Source organism: Pelmatolapia mariae, linkage group LG6 (assembly GCF_036321145.2).
Source record: "Pelmatolapia mariae isolate MD_Pm_ZW linkage group LG6, Pm_UMD_F_2, whole genome shotgun sequence".
Taxonomy (NCBI): domain Eukaryota; kingdom Metazoa; phylum Chordata; class Actinopteri; order Cichliformes; family Cichlidae; genus Pelmatolapia; species Pelmatolapia mariae.
In genome coordinates this window covers 13,839,881-13,864,383 of record NC_086232.1, presented here as the reverse complement: position 1 = coordinate 13,864,383, position 24,503 = coordinate 13,839,881, and the positions used below count along the sequence as shown (strand labels likewise).

The 24,503-nt window shown below is 40.7% G+C and overlaps 2 protein-coding genes across 3 annotated transcripts; one reads left to right on the top strand and one right to left on the bottom strand.

Annotated features, from left to right (window-relative positions):
- Positions 1-515: 515 nt before the first annotated feature.
- On the top strand, positions 516-11,474 carry parn (poly(A)-specific ribonuclease (deadenylation nuclease)). The gene is made up of 26 exons (XM_063475871.1): positions 516-600; positions 846-923; positions 1,016-1,095; positions 1,267-1,334; positions 2,714-2,795; positions 2,965-3,025; positions 4,608-4,776; positions 4,949-5,011; positions 5,104-5,142; positions 5,222-5,264; positions 5,349-5,429; positions 5,544-5,600; positions 5,804-5,881; positions 5,994-6,037; positions 6,141-6,183; positions 7,144-7,219; positions 7,303-7,413; positions 7,489-7,558; positions 7,647-7,702; positions 7,992-8,078; positions 8,166-8,240; positions 8,348-8,516; positions 8,642-8,766; positions 9,208-9,265; positions 9,348-9,508; positions 10,493-11,474. The coding sequence occupies exons 1-26, from the start codon at positions 582-584 to the stop codon at positions 10,537-10,539; spliced, it is 2,040 nt and encodes a 679-aa protein (XP_063331941.1). The 5' UTR covers positions 516-581; the 3' UTR covers positions 10,540-11,474.
- Positions 11,475-13,433: 1,959 nt separating this feature from the next.
- LOC134628997 (RNA exonuclease 5-like) lies at positions 13,434-24,047 on the bottom strand. 2 transcript variants are annotated; one of them, XM_063475868.1, is made up of 19 exons: positions 23,947-24,047; positions 23,081-23,353; positions 22,818-22,944; positions 22,608-22,719; positions 22,303-22,410; positions 21,605-21,693; positions 21,080-21,195; positions 20,776-20,914; positions 20,405-20,499; positions 20,228-20,330; positions 20,084-20,148; positions 18,735-18,822; positions 18,404-18,520; positions 18,182-18,319; positions 17,993-18,085; positions 17,526-17,886; positions 17,280-17,437; positions 13,856-13,965; positions 13,434-13,771 (listed from the first exon to the last, which is right to left on the bottom strand). In XM_063475868.1, the coding sequence occupies exons 1-19, from the start codon at positions 23,949-23,951 to the stop codon at positions 13,717-13,719; spliced, it is 2,352 nt and encodes a 783-aa protein (XP_063331938.1). In that variant the 5' UTR covers positions 23,952-24,047; the 3' UTR covers positions 13,434-13,716. The 2 variants fall into 2 exon arrangements, with proteins under 2 accessions (XP_063331938.1, XP_063331939.1); XM_063475869.2 differs by lacking the exon at positions 13,434-13,771 and having other exon boundaries at positions 13,947-17,084.
- Positions 24,048-24,503: the final 456 nt, after the last annotated feature.

Below are 24,503 nucleotides of genomic sequence, written 5' to 3'. Positions count from 1 at the left end.
CATCACTCCATGAGACCCATTGTGAGATGGCATTTTATACTTGAATGATTTATAGGTAAGAGTTAAGTGACAAACAAAACATTCCTCTGCAAATGGACTGAAAATTTGTGAAAAAGCAGCCTATTTCTACAAAAAACATTTGAAAGACCCTCAGAAATCCTGGAGAACTGCCCAGATAAATAGCTGTAGGTGTTTCAAGATGGCTGTCGATTTTTTTTTAATGTGAAAAATCTATTTAAACTTTAGAGAAAAATATTAAAAATGAAAAAGAAATGGAATTTTAAACGTTAATGTCAACAGCGTTAAATTTGCAATAAATTGCAAAATCGTGTTTTAAGTGTTAATCTATAAATATGCCCCAAAGGCTTCATGAAAAAAATTGAACATTTACTTTAAATATTGTCCTTTTATGATTGTCAATTAAATCTCTTTCAGTTCAAAAGCTACAAAGATGCCTGACCGCGACATCGGTACTTCGTGCTGCGGCACCGCCGCCGGAAGTGTATGTCAAACGGGTTAAAAGCCAGTTGACGAAGGCTAGCTAACGGTAGCTGTCAGCCGGGTCCAGTCATTGTGTAGGGATGGAGGTTACACGGAAAAGTAAGTAGCCAGACACCGTTTTCAGCGATTTACGGAGTTTTTGTCTCACCATACATTTCACGATAGGATGAAATAGATTAGTGGTATGACAGATATTCAGTACTGACCAGACTGAAAATGAACATCCCAGTGTGAGTGCTGCCTGCGAGCAAGCTACCCAGCTAGCTTGATAGCTGCAGTGTGTTCAAATGCTGGCTAGCATTGCGCTAGCGTTCTGATACTGACTGACTGTTTCCTTCTCTCAGATTATAAAGACTGCTTAAACACTGTGTACAGCGCGATAGAAGAGGCTGACTTCCTTGCCATCGATGGGGAATTTTCAGGTATCCGTGTCAGAGCTGTAGCAGACGTTGGGATTGAAGTCCCCAGCATTATGTGTGGAAACTGACATTTTTTTTTATTGTTTATTTTAAAGGGATAAGCGACGGTCCTAATGTCAGTGCACTAACCAATGGACTGGACACACCGGAAGAGCGATACACGAAGCTTAAAAAGGTTAGCAACGTTGAGAAACGCAGTTTATGCATATTAAATAATGCTGCATCCTCCATACACACAATTCTAGTTGGACCCTCTACTTTATGGTCCTGCAGTAGCTTGAACACTTTCACTTTACTGTTTATCGTGTTTGAACGTGTTAACATGTGTTTCTCTCCATGCCTGCAGCATTCCATGGACTTCCTCTTGTTCCAGTTTGGTTTGTGTACCTTCAAGTACGACCAGGCAAAGTCAAAGTGAGTGGTATCTGTTTGTTGAATACACTAAATGTTTTATTCTAATTGGTGAAACACAAAAATAACTAACAAACTACTGGACTCCCATTAGTTTGCTGGGGTGTGGTCTTTTACATTGAAGTGCACTATAATGCATAAACCACAGATGGCCTCTGGTCAAGTGTAGGCATACTGTTTTAGATTCAGACTTATCTACTGATGTTCTCCTCCTTGGGCATTCTCACACTTAAAGCCGGATTATGAAATGGATCACTGCCCACAATTAGGCCCAAAAGCCTCCAGGCTTACTACATGCCCATTGCCTTGTACCATTTCAAATGAGTGTCTGGGATAGTGAAGTTTCTAGGCACATTATCATAATCTGTTTAGGGAACGAGGTGGTTGGAGGCCAAAATTAAAGCAACTGTGTCCAGTAATATTAGGCTTGTCGCTTTAGATATGGTTACTTTAAAGGTGGGGACCAGGCCTGTGACCACTCAGTCAGGTGCTGTCTTCAAAGCAACTCTGGTGCATCAATATGGCAATAAAAGATGAAGCCGGTCACACAAGAGCAAACGTATTGTGGTAATACGGAGAATAACCATGATAAATCAGGGAAACTGGCCAATCTTTTGCTGATTGCATAAGCGGGTATTCACATCAACTACTTGCAGAGTGTAGCCAGAATCTCATAGATTGACATAGGCGCAGGCATTTTTTTATTAATATATTAATTTATGCTATTCCTAGTTTTCCTAATTTATTTCTACTTACAAGGAGGTTGATGTCCTATTTTGGCCTTTGGGCCAAAAATCTATCTTTGAGCCATCGTTTGGTTTACTTTTGTGATGCATACAGTTTAAACCAATTACTTCTCTGTGCATTTGTGCATGTGAGATCATGTTAAATCCTGGTCCTGAAGACGCTGTAATTTTTGTGTATTTGTGTGTGTCTGTATACCTTGCAAAATATTTGTCAGTAATGCAAGACATTGTAGCAATACATAACTGGGGCCCAGTCTCCCTGTGGTGCTTAAAAGATGTAAAGTGCGTGAAGCAATGATCAGCACCTGAATGACTGGAGGTTTTATAAACGGGCCTGAAAACAGAAACTGCTCAGTTCAAGAAAGAGCTTCAAGGGTTACTCCTGCTAGGCTTTCGAGGGATAATGAGTTGATGATAGGTGTCCAAGAACTCGCTGGTGTTGCAGTGAGTTTGAGGTCTAGTCTCAGTTGTTTCAATCTGTCTGTTTTTATTCCAATAAAAACAATCCAAATACTATTAATGGGTTTTAGGGGAACATTCTGCTATTGGGGGTGAACCATATATATTTCTGCAGGTTATTGCAATAAACTCCCAGGAACTTAAATTATTTCTCTCCCCCACTTCCTTCCTTTGCAGGTACATCACAAAGCCCTTTAACTTTTATATATTCCCTAAACCGTTCAACAGGACATCTCCTGACATAAAGTTCATCTGTCAAGTGAGTATTGTTCCCCACATTATTGAATTGCTTCTTAATAAGCAACTGGGATATGACCTTTTGGATTCAGAGAGATTTAGATGGTTTAAAATGGTGCTTCATGAAATGCTGGTTCAGCTGCAGAAAGCTTTAATAAAAGTATGAACACAAACACATTTTGTAATTTCAGAGTTCCAGTATCGACTTCCTGGCCAGTCAGGGATTTGACTTCAACAAGGTGTTCTGTCACGGTGAGTGCAAAAAAGCAGTTCTAGATATCTATTGTTATACAAAAATCTTAAAATGGAAGCTCACTGTGATTACTTGGCCTCTAGACTTAATATATAATTACTCATAAAAGCTATAGAGGGTTTTCTGCTTCTACTTTATAGCAGTTATGGTGAAGTGCACGCACAAAATTGCCATCAGATTTATGAACCATGTGCTCTGGCCAGTTTTCTTGCCACCGTGGGTATGTTAGTGAATCAGAATCATTCTACATCAGCAGCCTTTTACAGTATATAATATAAATGGAAACCTGTGTACTTTGACGTGAGAGAGAGGGAGAGAGAAGCCTGTACTGCAAGGGGGGGGGCAGAAGTCGTCCAGCTGAAGAAACTGAAACAAGGGTTTGAGGAGGAAGCCAGAAAAGGTGCAGCTTTAAAATAAGTTTCCACAAGACGGATGATGGTCAGCCTCCAAAGAGAAACACTGCAGTTATCGAAAAACATCCATATCCTTCAGCATCTGTGGAATACTAGAAACTAATTAAACGAAGTTATATAAGCGGTGACACCCAGCACTGATGCAAGTCATTTTTAATAAATGGTAATAAGATTAATCATAAAATAAACATGCATCAGGGCACCATCATCCACTAGCTTCTTCCCAGTAAAGGTTTTAATGGTGATTACAGGAATAGCACTGCTGTTTTGGACACTAGAAACGGTTTCTCACTGTCTTGGTAACGGCTCCACCTCTTTGCTCTTCGCTGTATGTAAACAGTCTCCGGCTGCACGTTAAACTGCAATGGCGTCCTTGTCACTGCTACTGTTGTGTTAGCGGTGGTTTGTTTTTTGGGATGGGCTACAGAGCTTTGTGTTAAAGGAAGAAAAGAATTTGTGTTGAATTCTTTATAGTATTACTCAATGAATCGTATTCAATTCTAATTCTGAGCATTTTTTTTCTTTTGGTTTATGGTGATTTTTAGAAAGCTGTAACAATAATGTTGTAGTAAAATCAGTGCTCATTTAAAAGAAGTGAGTACATTTTCTTAGACTGCTAAGTCTTCATCTGTTTATATGTATGGTCTGCGGTCATCTTCAATTCATTCATTGAGTACGAACAAATTCAGGTACAAATGTTTGTGCACACATTGTGAATGTGGCCCATTGCTGAAACTTTTTCTTGTCGCTTAGCGCACACTCCAGAGCGCAAACCACACATTACAACTATGCCCCATTTACTCCCAGTGAACCCTGCTTGAATCATGTTAATCAACAACCCGTGGGTCTCTCTAGTTTCACGTTGCATTCTTTCTGTCTCAATTGTGTGCCTGCAATTTCATCTAATCTCAATGTGCAAATTAGTTTGGCACAGACGGCTGATTTGTCAACAAACATTGCACGTCCCAGGCAAGCAGTGGACCAGCAGTGCACAATAGCGTGACTGCTGCTACCTGGCCTTCCACAAATGCAGTTGGGATGAATCGGTTGCATTATATTAAGTGCATTAAACCTCATCTGGATACACATTCCATGTTTGTACACGCTGCACAATAAGCTCCAGGTCACTATGCAAAGTTTAAAAACGAGGCTTTGTGGTATTTTAAAGGAATCCCCTACCTAAATCAGGAAGAGGAAGCCCAGCTGAGAGAGCAGACAGAGGAGAGGAGGAATCAGCATGCCAATGGTGTAGGGACACCATCCTTTATCTCCCCATCATCCTCCAAAGGCTCTTCACATGTACCCGAGGAACATAAAGATTTCATCAACAAAGTTGTGTAAGTGCTGCTTCAGTTGTTGTTGTTTTATTTACAGCATCAAATGAGTTCTTTGATCATGTTTTAGCTTTTGGTTGCTGTCCTTGGTGGTGTATTGGTCAAGGAAGCCACAAAGGAAACATTGTTTGCTTTTGAATACTCCACAATCATTTTTGTTTTGTTTCCACTACAGCGAGAAGGTTGAGGCCCTCCTGGGTAACTCTGAGAAGACTTTGGACCTGGAACCATGCACTGGGTAACTGGACACTTTTCTAGAAAAGCTGCATCTAACCCGTACTTTTGTTTTCACCATGTAAATTTCATTTTATTTCTACTTTTGTTTTCCAGATTTCAGCGAAAGCTGATATACCAGACGCTGAACTGGAAGTGAGTGTTGCTTAAAGCCCTGTCTTTGCTCTGACGGTCTTGCTTGGCTTAAAGATTAACATTTGTCTTGTTCCTACAGGTTTCCAAAGGGCCTGCATGTGGAAACTGTGGAAACAGAAAAGGTATGCTTATATTTTGTTTGTGAAGCTGTTTTTTCACTTTGTTGTTTTGTGAAAATTTGAAAATATATATTTGTGTCTTTGCAGAAGGAGCGATACATACAAATCAGTAAAGTTGACGAGGAGGAGAGGAAGCGGAGGGAGCAGCAGAAACTAGAGAAAGAGCAGGCAAGCTATCATGTTTCTTGTGCTAATTGTCAAGCTTGTATGAAATTGAGAAAAACATGTTGTAGCTTTGTGCATTTATAAAACTAACAGAACTGAATCACCTCCCCCTGACAGGAGGAGCTAAATGACGCTGTCGGTTTCTCCAGAGTCATCCATGCCATCTCAAAGTCTGTAAGTCTAGTTTTTCACTTACAGATTTATACACAAATATAGACTGAGGCTTTATACCAATATTCAACTTTGTGAGCAAAGTTTTGTTTGCTAAAGAATTTTTTTTATAGTGTTGCTTTTTTTTTTTTTTTTTTTTTTTAGAAAAATTTTTAATTTGCTTCCATAAATGTGACATTTAAAGAACCATTCCTTCTGACTTGCAGGGTAAACTGGTTGTTGGCCACAACATGCTCTTGGATGTGATGCACACCATCCATCAGTTTTACTGCCCTCTGCCTGAGGTATGTTGTGCATATTTTAAATATGGAGCTAAAATGCATTTTCGGTACAAGAAATGGCAATTTCAAGCTTGGTATGAGATGTATGCATTATTTAAGGCGGTACTCTGTTTAGGATCTTCAAGACTTTAAAGAAGTTACAATGTGCGTCTTCCCAAGGTAATGTTGTTAAATTTGGGGGGGGGGGGTGTCATTACAGCAGGGGTTTTACATTACTTTTTTTTGTTTGTTTGTTTTAATGGATTTATTTATTCACTTGCAGACTTCTAGACACCAAATTGATGGCTTCCACTCAGCCATTTAAGGTAAATCATTTGCTTAAGTGCTTTTAGTGGATCGCTGTTGGTCACTAAGATGTATTGAAAAGATGGGGGTGGGTGGGTAACGCTAATTTATGTTTTGTTTACTTTCTATCTGTGAACCCATCAGCTGAACTGCTGACTTACCCTCATGAGGCCATTTTTCAGGCCTTCTGCTACAGCCAGCCAATATCCAGGCTACGATTTCCTATTTTAAAAGCCGATAATTGTTTATGAATTTTAAAACTCAGTCTTAATTGGACAGAGTTCAAAATTCAATTCGTCTTCTGCTTCATGTAGACTTTTTTTTCCTGGATGTGGGCAGTTACTTTGAAGTCTTTATCTAAGCTTATTTCAGATGTCACTTGGGCAACAGTCTCCCTGAAAGGTTAACACTGTTACCCAGTATGATGGTTGCATTGCCTGCTAAGTCCTGAGTGGCGACACCTTCAACATCTCTGGGTTATCCTGCCCAAACTCTAAACAAGTGCCAGTATGATTTATATTGTTATTGTGCTGACCTGCAGTTTTGGTAGTAACAGTAGCATTAATAATAACATTTGCCTACACACTGTTAGAATTCTGCTGATATCCAATTAGTCAAGAGAGCTCAAAATACAAATGGAAACAAAAAGCTTCTGACATCAAACATGTCATCCCCACATCCCTCTGATGTGGTTGTTTGAGATTAGTGTCCACTAAATCTGTGTCAGCCTGTAAATTCCCCGCTGCTCTAAGTACTTTAGGAGCTCCCGTGCCTTACTTTCTCTGGTGTCAACATACTTGACCACAAAAGCTGATTATGATTTTAAGTTGGGCTTATTAAGACAGTTTATGTAATTGGGTCTAATTATAATGTGATGGTACAAGTGGCTAGAGCCCTCCAATCACCTGAAGATATAATTTGTGATTTGTTGTAAATTATAAGTGATCAGGGCGATAATTGCATGTTCTTTTACATTTCAGGAGTTGATCACAAATACTTCTCTGGCAGAGTTAGAGAAACAGCTGAAGGAGAGCCCATTCAAGTCACCACAAGTTGGTGAGTAAAGCAGACTGTCTGAAATGCAGTGACTGTTCAGAAACCCCGCTGACACACTTTCGTGTCTGTGCTGCTGTTCTCAGAAACTGCAGAGGGCTTCCCCAGCTATGACACAGCCCAGGAGCAGCTCCATGAGGCGGGTTATGATGCCTACATCACTGGCCTTTGTTTCATCGCCATGGCCAATTATCTGGGTAATAACTGATTCTTTTCACACAGAAAGTTTCAGTTCAGATATTTGATTTTAAACTTGGCGTTTCCCTTTACAGGTTCTTTCTTGACTCCGCCCAAAGCATACATCTCAGCTCGTTCCAAATTAATTGAGCCTTTCTTCAATAAGTAAGTGATTTCATAGATTTGATTTGCTTTAAGATTTACATTTTTATTTTAATGAAACCTTTTAATACTTGTGTTTTCTGTTATTAAGGCTTTTTCTGATGAGGATTATAGATATACCCTACCTCAACATCACAGGACCGGATTGTGAGTAAAGTACTGCAACATGACTGTCACTAATGGTCTATTATATTATCTTGGTTTGGACTCACTAATTCCAAAGTTTTTAGAGACCAAATGTTAAATTTAGAGCATTTCTTAGAGCTGTGGCGGTATTAAACCAAAATAAACTGAAGCAGCTTAAATATTGTTTGACTCACCCTAGAAGTGAACTAACACAATACACAGTTACGTTTCAAACATAAAATATGCTTGGTACAAATTCAAACTGCAGCTCGTCCACTTCATGTTTCTTTCTTCCCTTCTTCTTGCACAGTGCAACCCAAGAGAGACCATGTCCTGTACGTCACCTTCCCAAAAGAATGGAAGACTAGTGACCTCTACCAGCTCTTTAGTGCCTTTGGTACGTCACGATTTAGCCTATTAATTCTGCTTTTAAACAGATATTAGCCATTCTTTATCATTTACCCTCTGCTCTTTATCTACTCAGGGAACATCCAGGTTTCATGGATAGACGACATGTCTGCCTTTGTGTCCCTAAGTCAGACGGATCAGGTACAGATAGGTGAGTGTGCTTTAGCTAATCACAAAGTAGTAAGTAGTCTTTCATAAAGGTTTCAAACTGTGCTCTTTTTTTTTAAAAAAAAAAATAAAAAAAAAAATTTAACACAGCTATGAACACCAGCCGCTATGCAGAGAGCTACAAGATCCAGACATATGCAGAGTACATCCAGGGAAAGCAGCAGGAAAAGGAGAAGCAGACAACCAAAACATGGGGAGAAGACAGTTGGGTGAAGCCTCACTACGCCTGCTCTACTACTTCTGGGTTTGGATATTCCAGGTACTTGTGCAATGAATGCTTCACGTTGTACATTTCCTGATGAAATTCTGTCCATTTTTCTCTTCTGTAGTATTTTCTTCAGATTTTCACAGGTTGTGTTTACATGAAATATTCTGCTGTTGTAGAATGAGGAAGCGAAGCATCAGTCCCATGCAGGGAGAGCAGGGAGCTGATGATGCTCAAATTACAGATGGCTGGAGTCACTACTCTTACCCTGATACCACAGGCACAAAGAAGATGAAAACTGATGGTGTGTGAATACGTGTGTTCATTTGTACTGTGTTGTGTTTTGTTTTGTTTTGTTTTTTTGGGGGTTTTTTTTTTTGGGGGGGGGGGGTTCTCTCAGTGTGGTAGTATGCAGCAGGTTTCCCCCCAGGAAAGTACTTAGCAGAGGGTGAGAGCAGGTGGCATGGTGAATGATCATTACTGCCAAGGAGTTAAAGTTAAGCAAGCCTGGCTACTCTAGATTTGTGTAATTTTATTAATATTCACCTTCTCCAAAGCAGAGATGTCAAGTGACTTTAATGACATTATTCCCAAAGATATTTATGGTGAATAGTGAGGGAGTGCATATACTAATAAAAGCTCTGTCTTAATGCATTTTCTACACACATGCTGTGTCCCATTAAATGATAATGAATACTCTGAGCTATAATCTTGGGTCTTGTGCACTGTTGTCACCGTTTCCTAGATGCGGCAAATACTAAAGCTGTTGAGAGTAAGACATCCGAGGGATGGCTGAAGACGACGTAAGTAAAAACAGCCATCATTTATGCTGACACTGTCATGTTTGTTGTGATTTAAGCCTCTTATGGTTGCTGTGTTCTGCAGGGATCTATCAGATTCACCTGGGCTAAGTCCAGCCCCTGATGATGAGAAAAGCCCCGAGGGTAGAAATCCAGGCAATGAGGCTGAGGGGACTGTCACTTGGCAACAAACTCCAACAGTACACAAGAGGAAGGGTCAAAAGAACAAGAAAAAGAAATCTGAAGGTGCATTTTTGATACGGGTCCATTAACCTACTTGCAGGCCTGGAACAAAGATTCTCCTCATAATGTGATTTAATTTATTTTTTTTGTAATGGTTCATTGTCACATTTGGATGTTCTGGAAGTAAAAACAGGACCAGGTCAGATTCAGGCTGACGTGCTGCTTTGGGCTCTTTGTAGTGTTGTCAAATGTAAAGATGTGTAGCTAAAATCAACTTAGCTGCGCCCTTTCCTAAGTTAACTCTACTCCCTTCTTTCATCCTAGATAGAAATAAGCCAAACTAAATATCTTCTCAACATGCACTGATTAGCCACAACATAAAAGCCTATTATTGTGCAGAGCAAAGTGACCTGTCAGCAGGATGTGGTGTCATATTGTGTGTGTGACTGCAATAACTTGAACAGGGCAAAATAGGAGTTTCAGAGTGAGACCATAGGTGTATCTACAAAAAGTCTCAGGCAAGTTTGAATCCCAGTGGCCTTGACCTCAAAGTCAGAGGTCAAGTTTTCTGAAAATCCTGTGAATGCAATAACTTAAACTGGGTGACATAGAATTATGAAACTGATATCGCAGGAGGCCGAGAAATGGCACTGGGGGTGCCAGTATTTTTGTGTTATGTTCCTTCATGCCATCTTTTTGACATTCCAGAGAATTGGGAGAAACTGAAATATGGTGGGGATCAGGTAGGGAATACTTGACAAAGGAAATCTGCTTGTAGTTGATCTCATAGAAATAATATAGTCACCAAATATACTTGGACTCATTTGTGAAAGCTGAAATTAGGGTGAGAATTTAAGGGTTCACAACAGCCTGAGGATGTTAGTAAGGGATTATCTGGCAGTTTAGGGAAGGGGAGGACTAACGGTAAAAAAAATAAAACTGTACATTTATCATATAGTGTTTAATATGACCTGGTGAATGTAGACACTGCAAGCATGTTGTTGGGTTTTTTCAGTCATGTGAAAATTGTGCGTCTCTCCCGTGCAGGTGCTGAATCTACACCAACACTGTTCGAAGTCCCAGAAGTCTGGTAGCGAGAGGTGAAGCATGTAGAGGCCGCTGTCTCATACTGGCTCCTGCACAGTCTCTCTTCCTAAGCACTTGGGATATTCTCCTTCAAGGTCGTACAGTACTATGTTCATTTGTTCATCCAACAGCTGTGGATACCGTGTCCATAGCTACCAGCCAAGCTACATAACTGGACTACTGACAGAGAACACAAGCCATAACAGCAGCTGCCATATTTTGATCCTACATCAGAGGAGCAGGCAACTCCTCTGGGTAAACACACACACAGATGTACCACCAGATCTTTAATATCGAAATTGTTGTTCATTTATTCTCTGATGTGTTCAGACTGGTATCTGCCACCACATCCACAAGTTTTATTGACGGATACCTGTAGTCAGTCTTATATTTTTTTGTGTGTGTGTGTGTGTGTGTGTGTGTGTGTGTGTGTGTGTGTGTGTGTGTGTGTGTGTGTGTGTGTGTGTGAGTGTGTGTGTGTGTGAGTGTGAGAGTTTGTGCGTGTGAGGGAGATGTACATTTTTCTCCAGTCTTTGTATCCCTGTGAGTCATAAATTGTGAGATATACCACTTGACAGGTCCTATAGTTTACAAAGTCAGGGTTATTTAGTATTTTAATGCAGTCCAATATTTTTTTCCATTTTTAAAAAAGAAAAAAAGATCTGTCAACTTCTCCAGTTTTATCATAGAAGCTTATCAATGATAATGTGATATTTATTATTGGTGGCATTTTGTCCTTTCATGAGAGGTGCTTGTATTTTTTCTTTTTTCTCTTTCTTTTTGTACAGAAATGATTTTTCTTTACCTTTTTGTGTTGAATGTTTTGTAACTGTGTCAACCTTCAGCAGTCTGTATGTTCTAATGCAAAAGGTGTAAGCGTTAAAATGACGTATACATTTTTGTATGAGAAAGTTTAAAAATCCTTGAACATTTCCTTGGAAAAGGGGAAAAAATTAAAGAATGTTTCTTACTAATTGTTTTTGTCTCCTTTTCTTAAACAATTGTTAAATAGACTCAAATATTCATCCACTTTAGAGGCTCTGTTGTGTGTCCTGTTTTTTAAAAAAAATATATATATTTTTTTTTCCTCATGATTAAATTGACTACTTCTGATTATTTTTGATGTAGCAGAATGGAAAACATGCCTGAAATTATTTATTATAGCAGAGGAATTTAATTTGGTGACTCGGCTTCAAGGTCCTCCCATGTTTTTAAATATTGCACTCAATTTCTGTGTGTATACCCCGCAGCCTATAGGAGGATGCTGGGGTGGTGGAAGGCTTGAAACTGCTCCCAGAGGGGGAAGAGGGGAAATTCTGGAGCCTAAATGGAAACTTGGGAGTCGTGTTGATGCCTGATTCTTGTGTTATCTGTCCAGCCTGCAGATCTTTTAAATGCGAAATCATTCAAATCCAACAAGGCCTTCAGAATCAGTTGAGGAGGGGAGGGGTCTTTTTTTTTTTTTTTTTTTTTTTCTCAGTACATTTGTTAAAGTCTTACAAAATTGTGCCTTCATTCTTTAAGTACATGGCACTGTATTGAATATTTGTCTTTTGGGTTTTTAAGTACAGGTGCCACTTTTTTAAGGGTAAATAAACACATTTGAGCTCTGTTTGAGAACACAGTTAAATCAGTTATATATCCGAAGTGTTGGACATAAGCATCATGGAATATATTAGACTCCGTAATAAAACTGCAGCAGTGTAACGTCTGTGACATGGAGTTGATTGTGTTTGTTGGGGCATTTGGCAAAAAGTCACAGGGAGCCCGTCCTGTCCCTCATAAATGGTCTGACCCTGATGAAAGCGATTACTGCCCTGCTGGCTAAATTAACTAATGCTGAACATCAAAGTGTACAAAAGAAATGTGATGCTGTTGGAAGTTCCTCTTCTCTACTGGCTGCATTTACATAGCGTCATATTTAATATCCATGCATTCTGTTCTATTTATGCAATTCAGAGCGGTGGAGCTACCTTAGGATGAGAGGTGGAGTACACTTTGAGCAGCTCGACAGTCTGTTGCCAACACAGAGGCAGACAACCATTCAGAACATACAAACTACACACACAGAGGCCCCGGCCAAATGGTGGATTCAAACCAGTGATCCTCTTGCTGTGAGGCAACAGTGCTAACCACTATGCAGCCCATTATATTAATATATTTATAGTTATTAGCTAATCCACACACCACTGTTTTGGTGAGAAGCCTTTTCCTGTTGGGAAGCGGCACCTCTGCACAGAGCGCAAACAAGCACTGGTACCCTGTTTTATCTTCTTCTGATAATTCACTGGAGAATACTACAAAAAGTTCATTTTGTGTAAATTTTCGAGGGCCGTGTCACCATACAGCAGATTAAGCAGAAGAAAGTGTATGGATGGATATATTCCAAAGAAATATCGCAGCATAACTTTGTACAGTAGGGCCTCCAATTCAGACATGCATGGTTTGATTAAATATGCTAAAGTTTCTGTATCACAAAAACATCAGCTATCTCTGAGGGAATCAGATAAGAAGCACTGATTGATTTTATATGCAATGACCTTTGTATTTATCTGCAGGTTTGGCTCATAAATGTTTGCACTCTGTCACAGCAGAATTGCTTTAGTGTGTAATTTTAGTCTGTAAATGTAATCCCTTTTAAGTACAACATCCAAATTCAAAGTTCCTATATTCTAAGCACAACAATATTCATGTTTTGTATTTAATTCATGCATTACATTCGTGGAAATCATTCCATCCTCCTTTTACATACAACATAATCCCTCTGCATGTTTTCCCCTCATAAATGAGCCTCCCAAGTGATTCTTCAGCATGTGTTGAATCTAATTCTTTGTTTTCTTCATTTTCTATCATTGCACCACAACATGAAGCCAGGTTAATGTATAAATATTGTTTATTCATGGAATGACAACCATCATTATACCCTTAGGGTATGGAGTTCTTCAATTTAGATCCACACACTAAAGGCAAATCTTAGTTTGCAGCTTTGATTATTTCAAGGCCATAAAAAAAAAACTTGCCCCATTACACAAAACTAAAAAAGCAATTCCTGAGGTAGAGCAAGTCTCAGTAAAACCCAACGCCTTCAAGTTTCACTGTACTGAACAGATTTCATTTGATCCAGGTGACACAGGTTCAGGCATCCTGGAGCCGACAGCCCGGCGACAGTTTTACGCTCCATCTCCTCAACAATCTTGCTTGACTTCCATTAGACACAAGCCAGGAAGGTGACCATTTGTGCTAGGGGAGGAAAAACGGGGGAAATGGTTCAGAAATGTATGACTGGAGGGCAGAATGAGGCAGGGACGCTGCGGGGTTTCTCACCTGGCGTGTCCGAGCAACACAACAACAGACAAGGTGCCAGCCGGGAGGGATCTGAAGAGCTTCTGCAGGCAGCGGTCTAGCTTCCTCATCACGACATCTATTTGCTGTTCCTACGCATATGAAACATAAGAGTCATCATTATACATGTTCTGTACATCAATAATATTCTGAAAAATCTAATTACCAAAGATGCTTTTAGCTGTCCTAATTGAATTCAATTTTATTTTTATAGCTCCAAATCACAACAAGAGTTGCCTCAAAGTGCTTTTTATTGCAAGAAAACCCCAACAATCATATGATTCCCCTATGAGCAAGCTCCTTGGCGACAGTGGGAAGGAAAAACTCCCTTTTAACAGGAAGAAACCTCCAGCAGAGCCAGGCGCAGTCATCTGCACAAACATATTGCAGCATAACTATTACAGGAACATGCTGAGATTGGATTCTTATAAAAGAAAAAAACACAATGCAGCATTATCTATATCAACCAATCACACGGAGATATCCTGAAACCACATGATGACATCCATCATACTATGACTCCATTCATTAAACACAGCAGCTTATCACACTCACCATGGGGATCTGTATTTGTAAGATCGTGCCAGCTAAGCATCTAAAGATAATCATGGTCCCAGCACTATCCAGCTTTCTATTTCTCGTACTCTTAAATCCAATTTAACAAACTCCAGTGGGGCTGTCACTTGGCCTCTGCTCAGAGTAACCCTGATATACTGTGAGCTCAAGGCTGCAGTTTTATCCCTGCGGTCTACAGAGTTATTTAGATTTCATGCCTTGTTTTCTTTTTTCTCTTTTGTGGTGCTGACATGCTGTCTGAATTCTAGGATCAGTTTGATTTTGCACAATTAATTACTAGTCACATTTCGACTCAATAAAACCTGACCACACGTTCAGAAAGTGTGCAGATAGGAAAGAATAAAAGTAACTAACAGAGACTCAAATTCTTCTGTAAGACTTTACTATATTATATTGTTGGTAATATTCTTAATTAGTGAAGTCATCTGTGTGTGATGTTTCTTCTTGGTGTAGCCTTTCTTTTTTCCCTTTTTATTTTGGATTTTTATAGGATGACACAGCAGAACTGTGTTATGACCCAGGATGGTTGAAATACTTGTTCTAAGAAAACAACAGTATTGAATTCAGAACCTTGGAGAAAAAAAAACATTTCAAATGAGACTTTTTTGTGCACATTTCCAGATCAATATTTTTATGCTTGACTTGACTGGAGTAGCTCTGCCCTGTTAGCAGGCCCTGAGTTCATGCGCTTTCTGAAAAAAGGTCGTTTTAACTCCCCTCACTTTCAGGTCAGCCTGCTTTTTGATTGGCTTCCCCTCTCAACCATTTTTGGCTAGAAAGAAAATTCAAATGGTTCATAAAAGATGAGAATTATTTTGCCTCCCTCTTCCCGCTCCACCACAATCACCCACACATGCAGGGCCTTGGGGTAGGGATGTGTCACCAGGGTGCAGAGGAGGCATCCCCCCCCTCTGTCCCCTTCTGGCTGCCTCCACCTCAATTTTATCCCACAACTTAGACATTCACATTACTCACACTCTCATTACACATACATATAGGATCTTGGGGGTGGGCAGGCTACACGGAATCCAAATTACCATCAGGGTGTACACCGCACCCCTGGCGTCGTTGCCCACCTCTCAATTTTAAATACACGTAGACATTGAGGGCTATCAGGAGGGGCTATGCGCTTACCTGCTGCTCTCTGGCAGGTAGCTCCATGCCCTCCTGGGTTTTAAATGCACCTTAGAACACACATACATCAACACTACATATGAGCGGGTAGAGGGAGGTTTGGAGTCTTCTCACACCCCCGTTCTCTGCGGCCTGCTGGAGCGGGGGGGCTAGGAGGAGGAGTTGGCCGTCCGACTGGGGTCTGGGGTGTGGGGCCTCCCTGCTGCTGCGGAGTCGGGTGGGTCTGCTTCTCCCCACCGCAGGGAAAAGGGTAACACCACCTAGGTTTGGGTGCAGTTTCCCCCTCCAGGGGCAAGGGTACCTAGACCCGGTTCTTAGAGTACGCTTGGGGAGTGTGATTGTGTGTACAGCGTCTCTTTATGTCTGTCTCCACGTTGGTTGAGTGTGGAGTAATTGCCTATGAGAGCATGAGGGTGGGAATGGATGTTTGTATCTGTGTGTGCCTGTATGTCTGTGTTTATATGTCAGGTTGGGTATCAGACGCCACCTCTCTGGGGACATCTCAGGTCCTCCAAGGTTTGGAGGCCTATCTCCCCCCACCACTTCCCCTGCCGGTGGCGGACGCCCTCAGACATCAGTGTGTTGGTGGTTCTTTGTGTCCGGGGATGGGCGCCCAGGTACACACCAGCTCACTCCTTGGCAGCTGCTTATCGGGGCCTGGAGCCTGGGGCTCGCTCGGGCCACTTCGGGGGTGGGGTACCCTCGGCCTCTCGGCCTGGGGCTCGGTCACTCAGGCACAGCTGGCTGCCGGCGGAGCTCACGGGCACGTCACTGCAACCCCCCCTGGCTTCTGCTCTGCGGCTGCTGAGTGACCCCTCATCTGGGACTCTCCTCAGCTCTTTCTGGGATAGTGGCGCGGCTGCCCCTCTGTTGGTCTTCCTTGGTCTCTTGTGTTCTGAGGGCCTCTGGATGTCTGGAGTCTTGATCTCCTCCATACCTGCTTCATGCCCTGGAGGACGGGGCAGTGGCCCCCCACACCCTCTAGCAGATCATTACATGAAGGAACCTTTTAAAAACAAGCGCGTCCATGCTCACAGGTGTACACACGGGTGCTCACACACACAAACTACACCCTTTTTGGCTCCTACCTCAAAGCACACTGTGCGCTGTCGATCTTACGTGCTGCACAATAATGTTTAATATTTAGTATTTACTGTCATATTCCCATATATCATTGTGATGTTGTTTATTATGTTGCTCTCGTTTTCTTCTGCTTGTTTTCTTTTTTCTTTCTCAACAGGTGATCCAGGTGATCGATATATGTATTTTTTGTCTGCTTATTCTGTTGGTTTTTGTTTTTTGCCCTTTTTCCCCGTCCCTCTTCTCAGTTGTTTTTCTTTCTCCCCTTTCTTTCCCCCAATCAAGTCTGTCCCGGATTCAGCTAATGAAAATAAAATAAATAATAAAAGGTGAATCAAATGGACCATTACGGCAAGGCTGGGATGGTCAATTTGGTAAAGTAAATCCGTTGGGCATCTTTCTTCGCCTTTAGACAACAATTCTGATGGCAAAAGAGCCAAACGGGACAGGCAAACAAGAAAAAAAAGGAAAAAAAAAGAAAAAAAAAAGAGAATTATTTTGTCATTTTCACAGCCAAAATTATGAAACAAGTCCAGGCAACCTGTGTCATACACGGGTAATAAAGGGTTAAAAAAAGAACGATAACCTACTGGAATCACAACAATCTACTCGTTACCTGAGCGCTGCTGTGCCTGTGGGTTGTCTCCTTATTTTCTGCTCCAACCCATGAAGGCAAATGGACCGGCGTCAGCGATGGACAGATGAGGTAGTTCTTCTTCCACAGATCCTCAGTAGAGTTGAGCGCTGCGCGTCTGTCCTCTGAATTCACAAACACTGACAGCCGGACACGTTAGACTCTGAAGTGTATGCAAACGTCCCACACAGCACGTGCAACGCGTGATAAATGTAGTTTTCACCTTACCTATGTGTGCATATCCTGTGGATTCTTTAGGCTTGGCAGATAGGATGACTCTCTTCACTGTGCCAAAGTGGCCAAATGTCTCTCTGACTGACTCCTCACACAGTTCAGATTTAGAGGTATTGAGATGCAACCATTTGTTTATTTTAGCTGGAGGTAGCCCGTTTACTGTTTTCACAGGAGTGACATCTAAGCGTTCAGCATCTGACACATGCCCATTAACTTTTGTGGAAGTGCTGATGCACTCAGCCATACTGTGGTTCATTTTAACAGCGTAGAGGTGACGGGCATTCAGAGCGTCACCCATCAGTGCTTCAAGAGTCACATCCAGATCTAGCACTGACTCACACACCGGCCTCTGTACCTAGAAAATAACAAGTGGTTGGAGATAATCTGCATAAATGTGGGCCTAACTGCAGCAAAAAGGGAATAAATAACAGAAAGAAAAAACAAAAAGGGAAGAAAGCTACCTTTATAGTCTGCCCGAGCACATTAAGGCCATTCAGAGTTTTTACCGCCAGCATCGCTCCCTCCAGCAACTCAAACTCAATCTTTGCGTGAACCTGGGAGATCAAACACTTAAGCATTCAAGCAAAGGTGAAGAATTTTGCAGCTCTGGTTTTATAGTGAATTGGTAAAACAATGAAAGCGATGCACACCCTGACCACTGTGTTCAACATCTTGACTTTTCGAACGGCTCCGCAGAAACTAAACAGCTGCTTCACGTCTCCATCAGAGAAGCCTGTGGGGAACGGCCCAGCTAACACTACACACATGTCCTGAAGTCTTGAGCAAGTCTGCAGGAAATAAATAGACAGAGTAAATTATACACACAAGCGAATGTCTTCAAAATGATACAAAGCACTGGCGAAAAGCCTCACCATCTGATGGTGCCGCTCCTGATGAGGGAAGTAACTCTTCAAATGGTTTGACAAGGTGGAAAACTGAAGGACGGAGAAGAACGGCTGCGTTTTCAGATTTCGGAAAGATTTAAGCACCTGGAGGGGGGCGGTGCATAATAAGTTAGATGTAATTGGGCAGAAGCAAAACAGGAAGAGTTTACGAGAGGAAAGTGAGGGTAAACATGAGAGAAAAAAAATGAACCAATACTTTCACATGTACTGGAGAAGAAGTCGGTAACATCTAAAAAGCGTTGGAGGGTTCAGTCGAGTGTTTCATTACGGACACAGGAGACATCACCTTACTTCTTACCTCTTTGTCTGAGTTACACTGCTTGTGACTGGAATCTTTTCCTAAAAAGGCTACTGAATGTCCAAGTGCGTGTAGCACGTCAGAAAACCTGCACAAGAAGGAAAGGCAGAGGACCTGTCAGCAGCAGGTGAACAACTCAATCCATCCACAGTATTCTGAGATGACTTTAATGCTTAAATTTGTTTTCTCATTTCAGACTTTCATAAAGTTGTTCAGTCTTAGCTGGTAGCTGAGGCCACTGGATGGCCCATGTGGAAAAGATATATATAAATCTTATAAAGTTTGTATCTGTCTTGTGTGAAACTTGTATGAAAAGCATACAAGAGTGAAAACAGATATAAGATCCCTTGGAAAAATTATATGAATGAAACTTGTATGTTTTGGATACTTACTAAAACAATATATGAAAGTAATGAGAAAGTGGCCACTTTCATTAATAAATCATGTAAGTTTTTACTATTTATTTTCCATATGGGGGAAAGGGATGCAAAACAAGACAAAAACAGATTACAGAGATCAGGAGGCCGATTACAAATAGTTTCACAGTGTGTTAAATACCTCTGAAGATAACACAGTGGGTCACATGGGTCAGTTCCTACATGCTTACTGCAGGAGGTTTACATCCTGTTTTACAACCTACATTTCTTCAAGTGCTTAATTTTCAGGTGTACAATGCACTGCCTTAACTTGAAGGTTAAAAAAAACCCAGACAAAGACACAGTTCACTCAGTTCAGAGCGAACACGAACATGAAATGAGTATAGAACAGAGGCGCACAGATCAGGGTTTTTGGGGGGGGGGGGTTTTCTTTTTTTAGTAGACCTATTATATGAGACAATCCACACCAGCAGACCTGCAAAATATGTGGACATTAACTACTCGACCTGACCTGCAACACTAAAGTGACATTTGTTATTCTACAATTCCATTTCATCCACTTCTCCTCCGTTTCACCCATTCCAGCGATCACCTTGATTCAGGGTTTTCTCCTTCTCTCTCTCAGTAAATGACAAGCAGGGTCATTTAAGTTATTTGACCTTAAATTATATATAACGGCAGCATCTGAGCGCAGTAAGGTTAATTTTCTGACCTGCTCCACCTACAGGTTACATCAGGTGACTTTATAATTTGTTAATGCCTGGCTATAAGAAAACCAGCACCCTCTGCTGTGTGTGGGGTTTACACATGACGAGAAGGAAGAAAGACTGGATGAGTAATCCCAGCATGGCTTATTGGATCACTGTGTTTTACGCTTTTAGTCAGACCCATGTTTTTTTTTTTTCTTTTTAAGGTTACCCAAACACAAGTTATAGACTGACCTGCATGGTAACAATATAGAGACTGTTGTACCTGTGACTCTCTGAGGGCTCCTCTCTTGTTTCTCTCCACAGCGCCTTCCAGTGAATCTCTAAAACCTGACAGTAAGCAAAGGAAATGTTAGGTTATTCCTGTGTGTGTGAGTGTGTGTGTACTTTTCCAAATATGATTTCCTACCTGGCGAGGTCCTGTTTTGATAAAGTACTGGGCCAGCTCCAGGGCTGCCAGAGCATCCTCAGTTGGATGATGACCCAACATATCTTCTGTTTGTATTTTCCTCCTGGGATTCGATTGGAAAATTAGGCTATTGATCACAGTGGGACAGAAATATTTAGAGATAACACGAGAACTCACTTCAGTATGATCCCAGTCAGAAACTTGAGCTTAAACCTCCGCCCACACTCCCTCTTGTACAGCAATGACGTGTCAATTACATGCTTGTGGATGAGCTGCAGGGCGGGCACAGACGCAACATGGTTTACAGTTCATGTTAATGAAAAAACTGAAGTATTTCTTTTAAGATATTTTCTCTGAAATTACAGGACATGATTACTGCTGGAATAAAGTACTATTTCAGCCGAGTCAAGATGATCATGTTCTAACATTTTTGATAAATGTTAAAAAGCTGCCAATATCCTGCACACAGTTTTTTGTTTTATTAATTTATTTTTTTTGTGAGCCATGACTTCATCAGAAGGGCGAGCTGTCTGAAAGAAATCACTCACTTTCAAAGCTATGAGGTCATGTTCAAGAGAATGGCCCACCAGAACTGCCTCATGTGGCAAAATCCTAATAAGCATTTCTTGAACATCCTGCAGAGTCGTTGTTATTGGTTGCAACATCGCAGGTGTGATACCAGAGAATCTATCAGGAGATACGAGCAGTGTTGGAGAAAGAATGTCAGACAGAACAATGAATATATTTCTATAAGATGGAACATATGACACTGACTGAAACAGATTCCTGTACAAACATAATGTGACTCTTAACAATTTATTAAAACTCGAGACGATAAAAAAGCGTGTGTACTTGGTACAGTAGTTGAGAATGTGGTTCGGAGGTTTCACCAGCTCATCCATTAAACACTTCCCATCACCGTCCACCAGAGAAACACGAGTTAGCTCTTTGCCATCTTCTGTTACACACTGAAACATAAAATAAACTTAACATTGAGTGAATGTAAAAACTCAATCATACTAAAAATTGCAGGAAAAAAGCTACAAATCGATGTTATGGATGTAACCTTTTGTGCTGCAGCTGTTATCATAGGCATAGTCAATGAGATGCTAACACAGGCATGTAAGTGGAAGCTTCCTATTTACAGAGGCACACTGTCCTCCTGGGAAACATTGGGCAAAGAAATGGACATAGTGCTACAGTTTTTTTTGCTTGTTTTTTTTAATCTGGAATCTAGTTTTCAAAAGTCTTGGGTAAGTCAAAAATCAGCCACACAATATAGCGCCGTACAGGTTGTTAGCTGTCAGCTGCACCTCTGTGACGCCACCTGATTCCATCGTGGAAAATGGGAAGTCACAAAATATTTTAGCCTCTCACCATTTCACAGTCGATTCCAAAGAGGGGGCTGCTGTCAGTCACACAGTCAGTGCAGTTTGTGCACACAAATTCCTCAAAGCCAGGCATTCCTGTTTGAAAACAAATAAACCAAGAGGTGAGGAGGAAAAACTGAGCCCACACAACACCATACCACTCATATTCAAGGTCAAAGCCCAAAGTAAATCTCGCCACTCAGCACTCATTTTGAAATGCCCCAGGTCGGCTTTTTCTTTTTTTCATCTAATGTTTGGTAATTTTGTCACAAGGTATAGTTTTAAAAAACATCACATTACTGTTTTAACACACTAAACCCTAAATGGGCCCTGATCCTTCAGAGATCAGTGCTCAGAAGCACAGAATAAAGCTCTGTATGAATGGGTTGCTACGGCTTGTAGTAAAAAGCACCTTGGGTTGTCAGTCAGAGTAGAAAAGTGTTAGATAGAAACAAGAAGAAGCCAAGTGGCAATTAAAAAAAGGATGGAAAACAGAAACAACTGTGATTGATCCCAGTATGAACATCTGGGTTTTTTTTCCTTTTTGTTGGATGGTCATGACAACATTAAAAAAATGCATGGACAGAAAAAAGTTCCCTCTCATCTCTTATTTAATGATTTTTTTTTTTTTGGGGGGGGGGGGGGGGGGTTATTACCAAATGTAACTCTTAGTTGATATAATATTACAAAGAGAAAAATTCTTACCTTTAACGGGGTAGTTATTCTTGATCATCTCCTTCTCTGTGAGAACATATGCTGTTAGTCCTCTCCTCTCGGTCCCAAACACAGTGATGATTGGGTGGTTCTTCATCGCTGCGCCGGTGCACAGAAAAAGTGAACACAGGTACAGAGAAGAGCAAAATAATTACATGAAAACTCAAAAACACCAGAGAGATCGAATATTCTTCACTAAATGTTACAGTATAATAATGTGGTGAATATTAATAAGAAAACAAGATAATAGGAGCAGAACTACTAAATTAATCCATCATCCATCACATGATTCTCACCTTCCTGCAGTTCCTCATCTGGTTTGGAGACAGACAAACCGTCCTGTTTGGGAACTTGACTGGAAAAGATTCCAGATACTACATCTACAGATGATGGCGTGAAGGTGACCCTCTAAAAAAAGTCAGATTTATTTATTTTTTTGTTAAAGTGCTACGAATATGGCTTTACTTATAAATAATTTGATTTGCTGTGTTTAATTTCCCTCTTACAGAGGTGTAGCTGGTCCTGAGGTGCTGCAGACCGAGGTAGTGTTTGTAAAAGTGATTCTGCGTCAGGTCCTCCACAATCACAACATTTACACCTTTAACTTTTCTGTGATGGCGGAGACGGCACCAACTAGTAGACAGAAAAAAAACATATTTTAAATTATTATTATTATTATTATGTGAGTATAAGGGCACAGTATGAGTTACTGAGGACTCTTTGACACCAGCTGATGGGGTAGATAACACATTACTACTGCAGCTGTTACCTGGGCTTTTTGATGCCACCTGTTTTCCCGAGAGCAGCATACTGCAGCAGCTCTGTCAGTTCATTCAAGGCGATCGGTTGCTGAAGGCGGTCAGGCAATACCGAAACCCTTGGCAAGCAACAGGCAGGTCCACGCTGCAGCACCTCATCATCTCGCTGCTCAGTTTTGAATCTCTTAGCCTCCCCCTGAGCTGTGTGGGTGCTGTTTTTCCTTTTCTTTGCTTTGCACTCTGCAACTGTGGAAGACTCCATGTTCCAGCTAATTATATTTACACTGGAAGGCAAACCAATAACATATTTCAGTTTGGTTAGAGCCAAGATTTACTGCTGCTTCTTTTTAAATGTGCAATGTTTGTAGGTTCAAATGAGTGCAGAGCAATGCAGCCTTGTTCTGTAGAGTTGGAGCTCAAACGTTAGAGTTACTAATATAGCTGTGGGCATTAAAAACAGCTAAGAATCACACGCTGTCAGTGAGCTTTTTCATTTTCATGTTTACTTAATTTTGGAGCTGGTAATTGTTCGTTGAACTGTATTTTGGACAGGTAGCTTTGCCTGTCCAAATAAACCAAAATAAAATACAGAAAGACTATGCTACGATTACAGCACATTACCCAGAGCTGGGGAACTGAAAACACAGCGAAGGGCAATTTGTTATCAACAGAAGCTCAGTTCAGCTCAATTAAAGTGCTTCTAAATGCTGGTTCAGCGGACGACTTTCTTATTCTTCTCTTTCTGGTTAGTTAGTTTATTTATATCAGAGTCACAGTTACACAGGAAATCCAAACCTAGCTGAAATTTTAGTTTAAATCAATTTTGAAGTCCGGTATACGCGTAAGATGTATAATAAGACTAAAATTGTGTAAATACCACATGCCATAGGTCCGGTTTGGTCCAAAATTATATGTTTCTACCAATGTCTTCAGTTAGTAACACATGGCTAAAGCATGTGTTGCTAGTTTTGTCTTGTAAGTGCAAATAAAAACTGGTACTAGCACTACTTCCGGTCTGTAACTTTTAAAAATAAAACACGAGTAGCAGAATGTAGCAGAATTGTTGTTTATAGATTAGCATTTTCTAGTTAGTTTTTCATTTTTATTTCATTTTGACTTTTTTGACTTTAAATTCATTCATTGACTTTAATTTCAGTTAGTTTCCAGGGGGAATTTTCTTTGTTTTAATTGAGTTATTGTTTTTTAATGTTTAGTTTTATTTGTTAATGGTTTCAGTGTTATTTTTCACGCTTTTTTCAATTATTATTGTATGAAGGACATATTTCAGGGGCAAGCTTCAGGAAAATCAGCAAAGTTACTACAATAAAAACACAGCACTTTTTAAAAGCAGCTGGCTCACAGTCATGCAGACAACCAGAATCTCAGTAAACACGACGTCAATCATCAGGCACGTTGTAATAAAGTTTTTTACCA

Bases quoted from the DNA above. Each gene is read 5' to 3' on its own strand.
- parn (XM_063475871.1), top strand. The intron at 1,096-1,266 runs GTTAGCAACGTT...CCATGCCTGCAG, and splicing joins GATACACGAAGCTTAAAAAG to CATTCCATGGACTTCCTCTT. The intron at 8,517-8,641 runs GTACTTGTGCAA...CTGCTGTTGTAG, and splicing joins TCTGGGTTTGGATATTCCAG to AATGAGGAAGCGAAGCATCA.
- LOC134628997 (XM_063475868.1), bottom strand. The intron at 20,331-20,404 runs GTGAGTTCTCGT...ATCGAATCCCAG, and splicing joins CTGACTGGGATCATACTGAA to GAGGAAAATACAAACAGAAG. The intron at 13,772-13,855 runs GTGAGAAACCCC...TTCCTCCCCTAG, and splicing joins GTGTTGCTCGGACACGCCAG to CACAAATGGTCACCTTCCTG.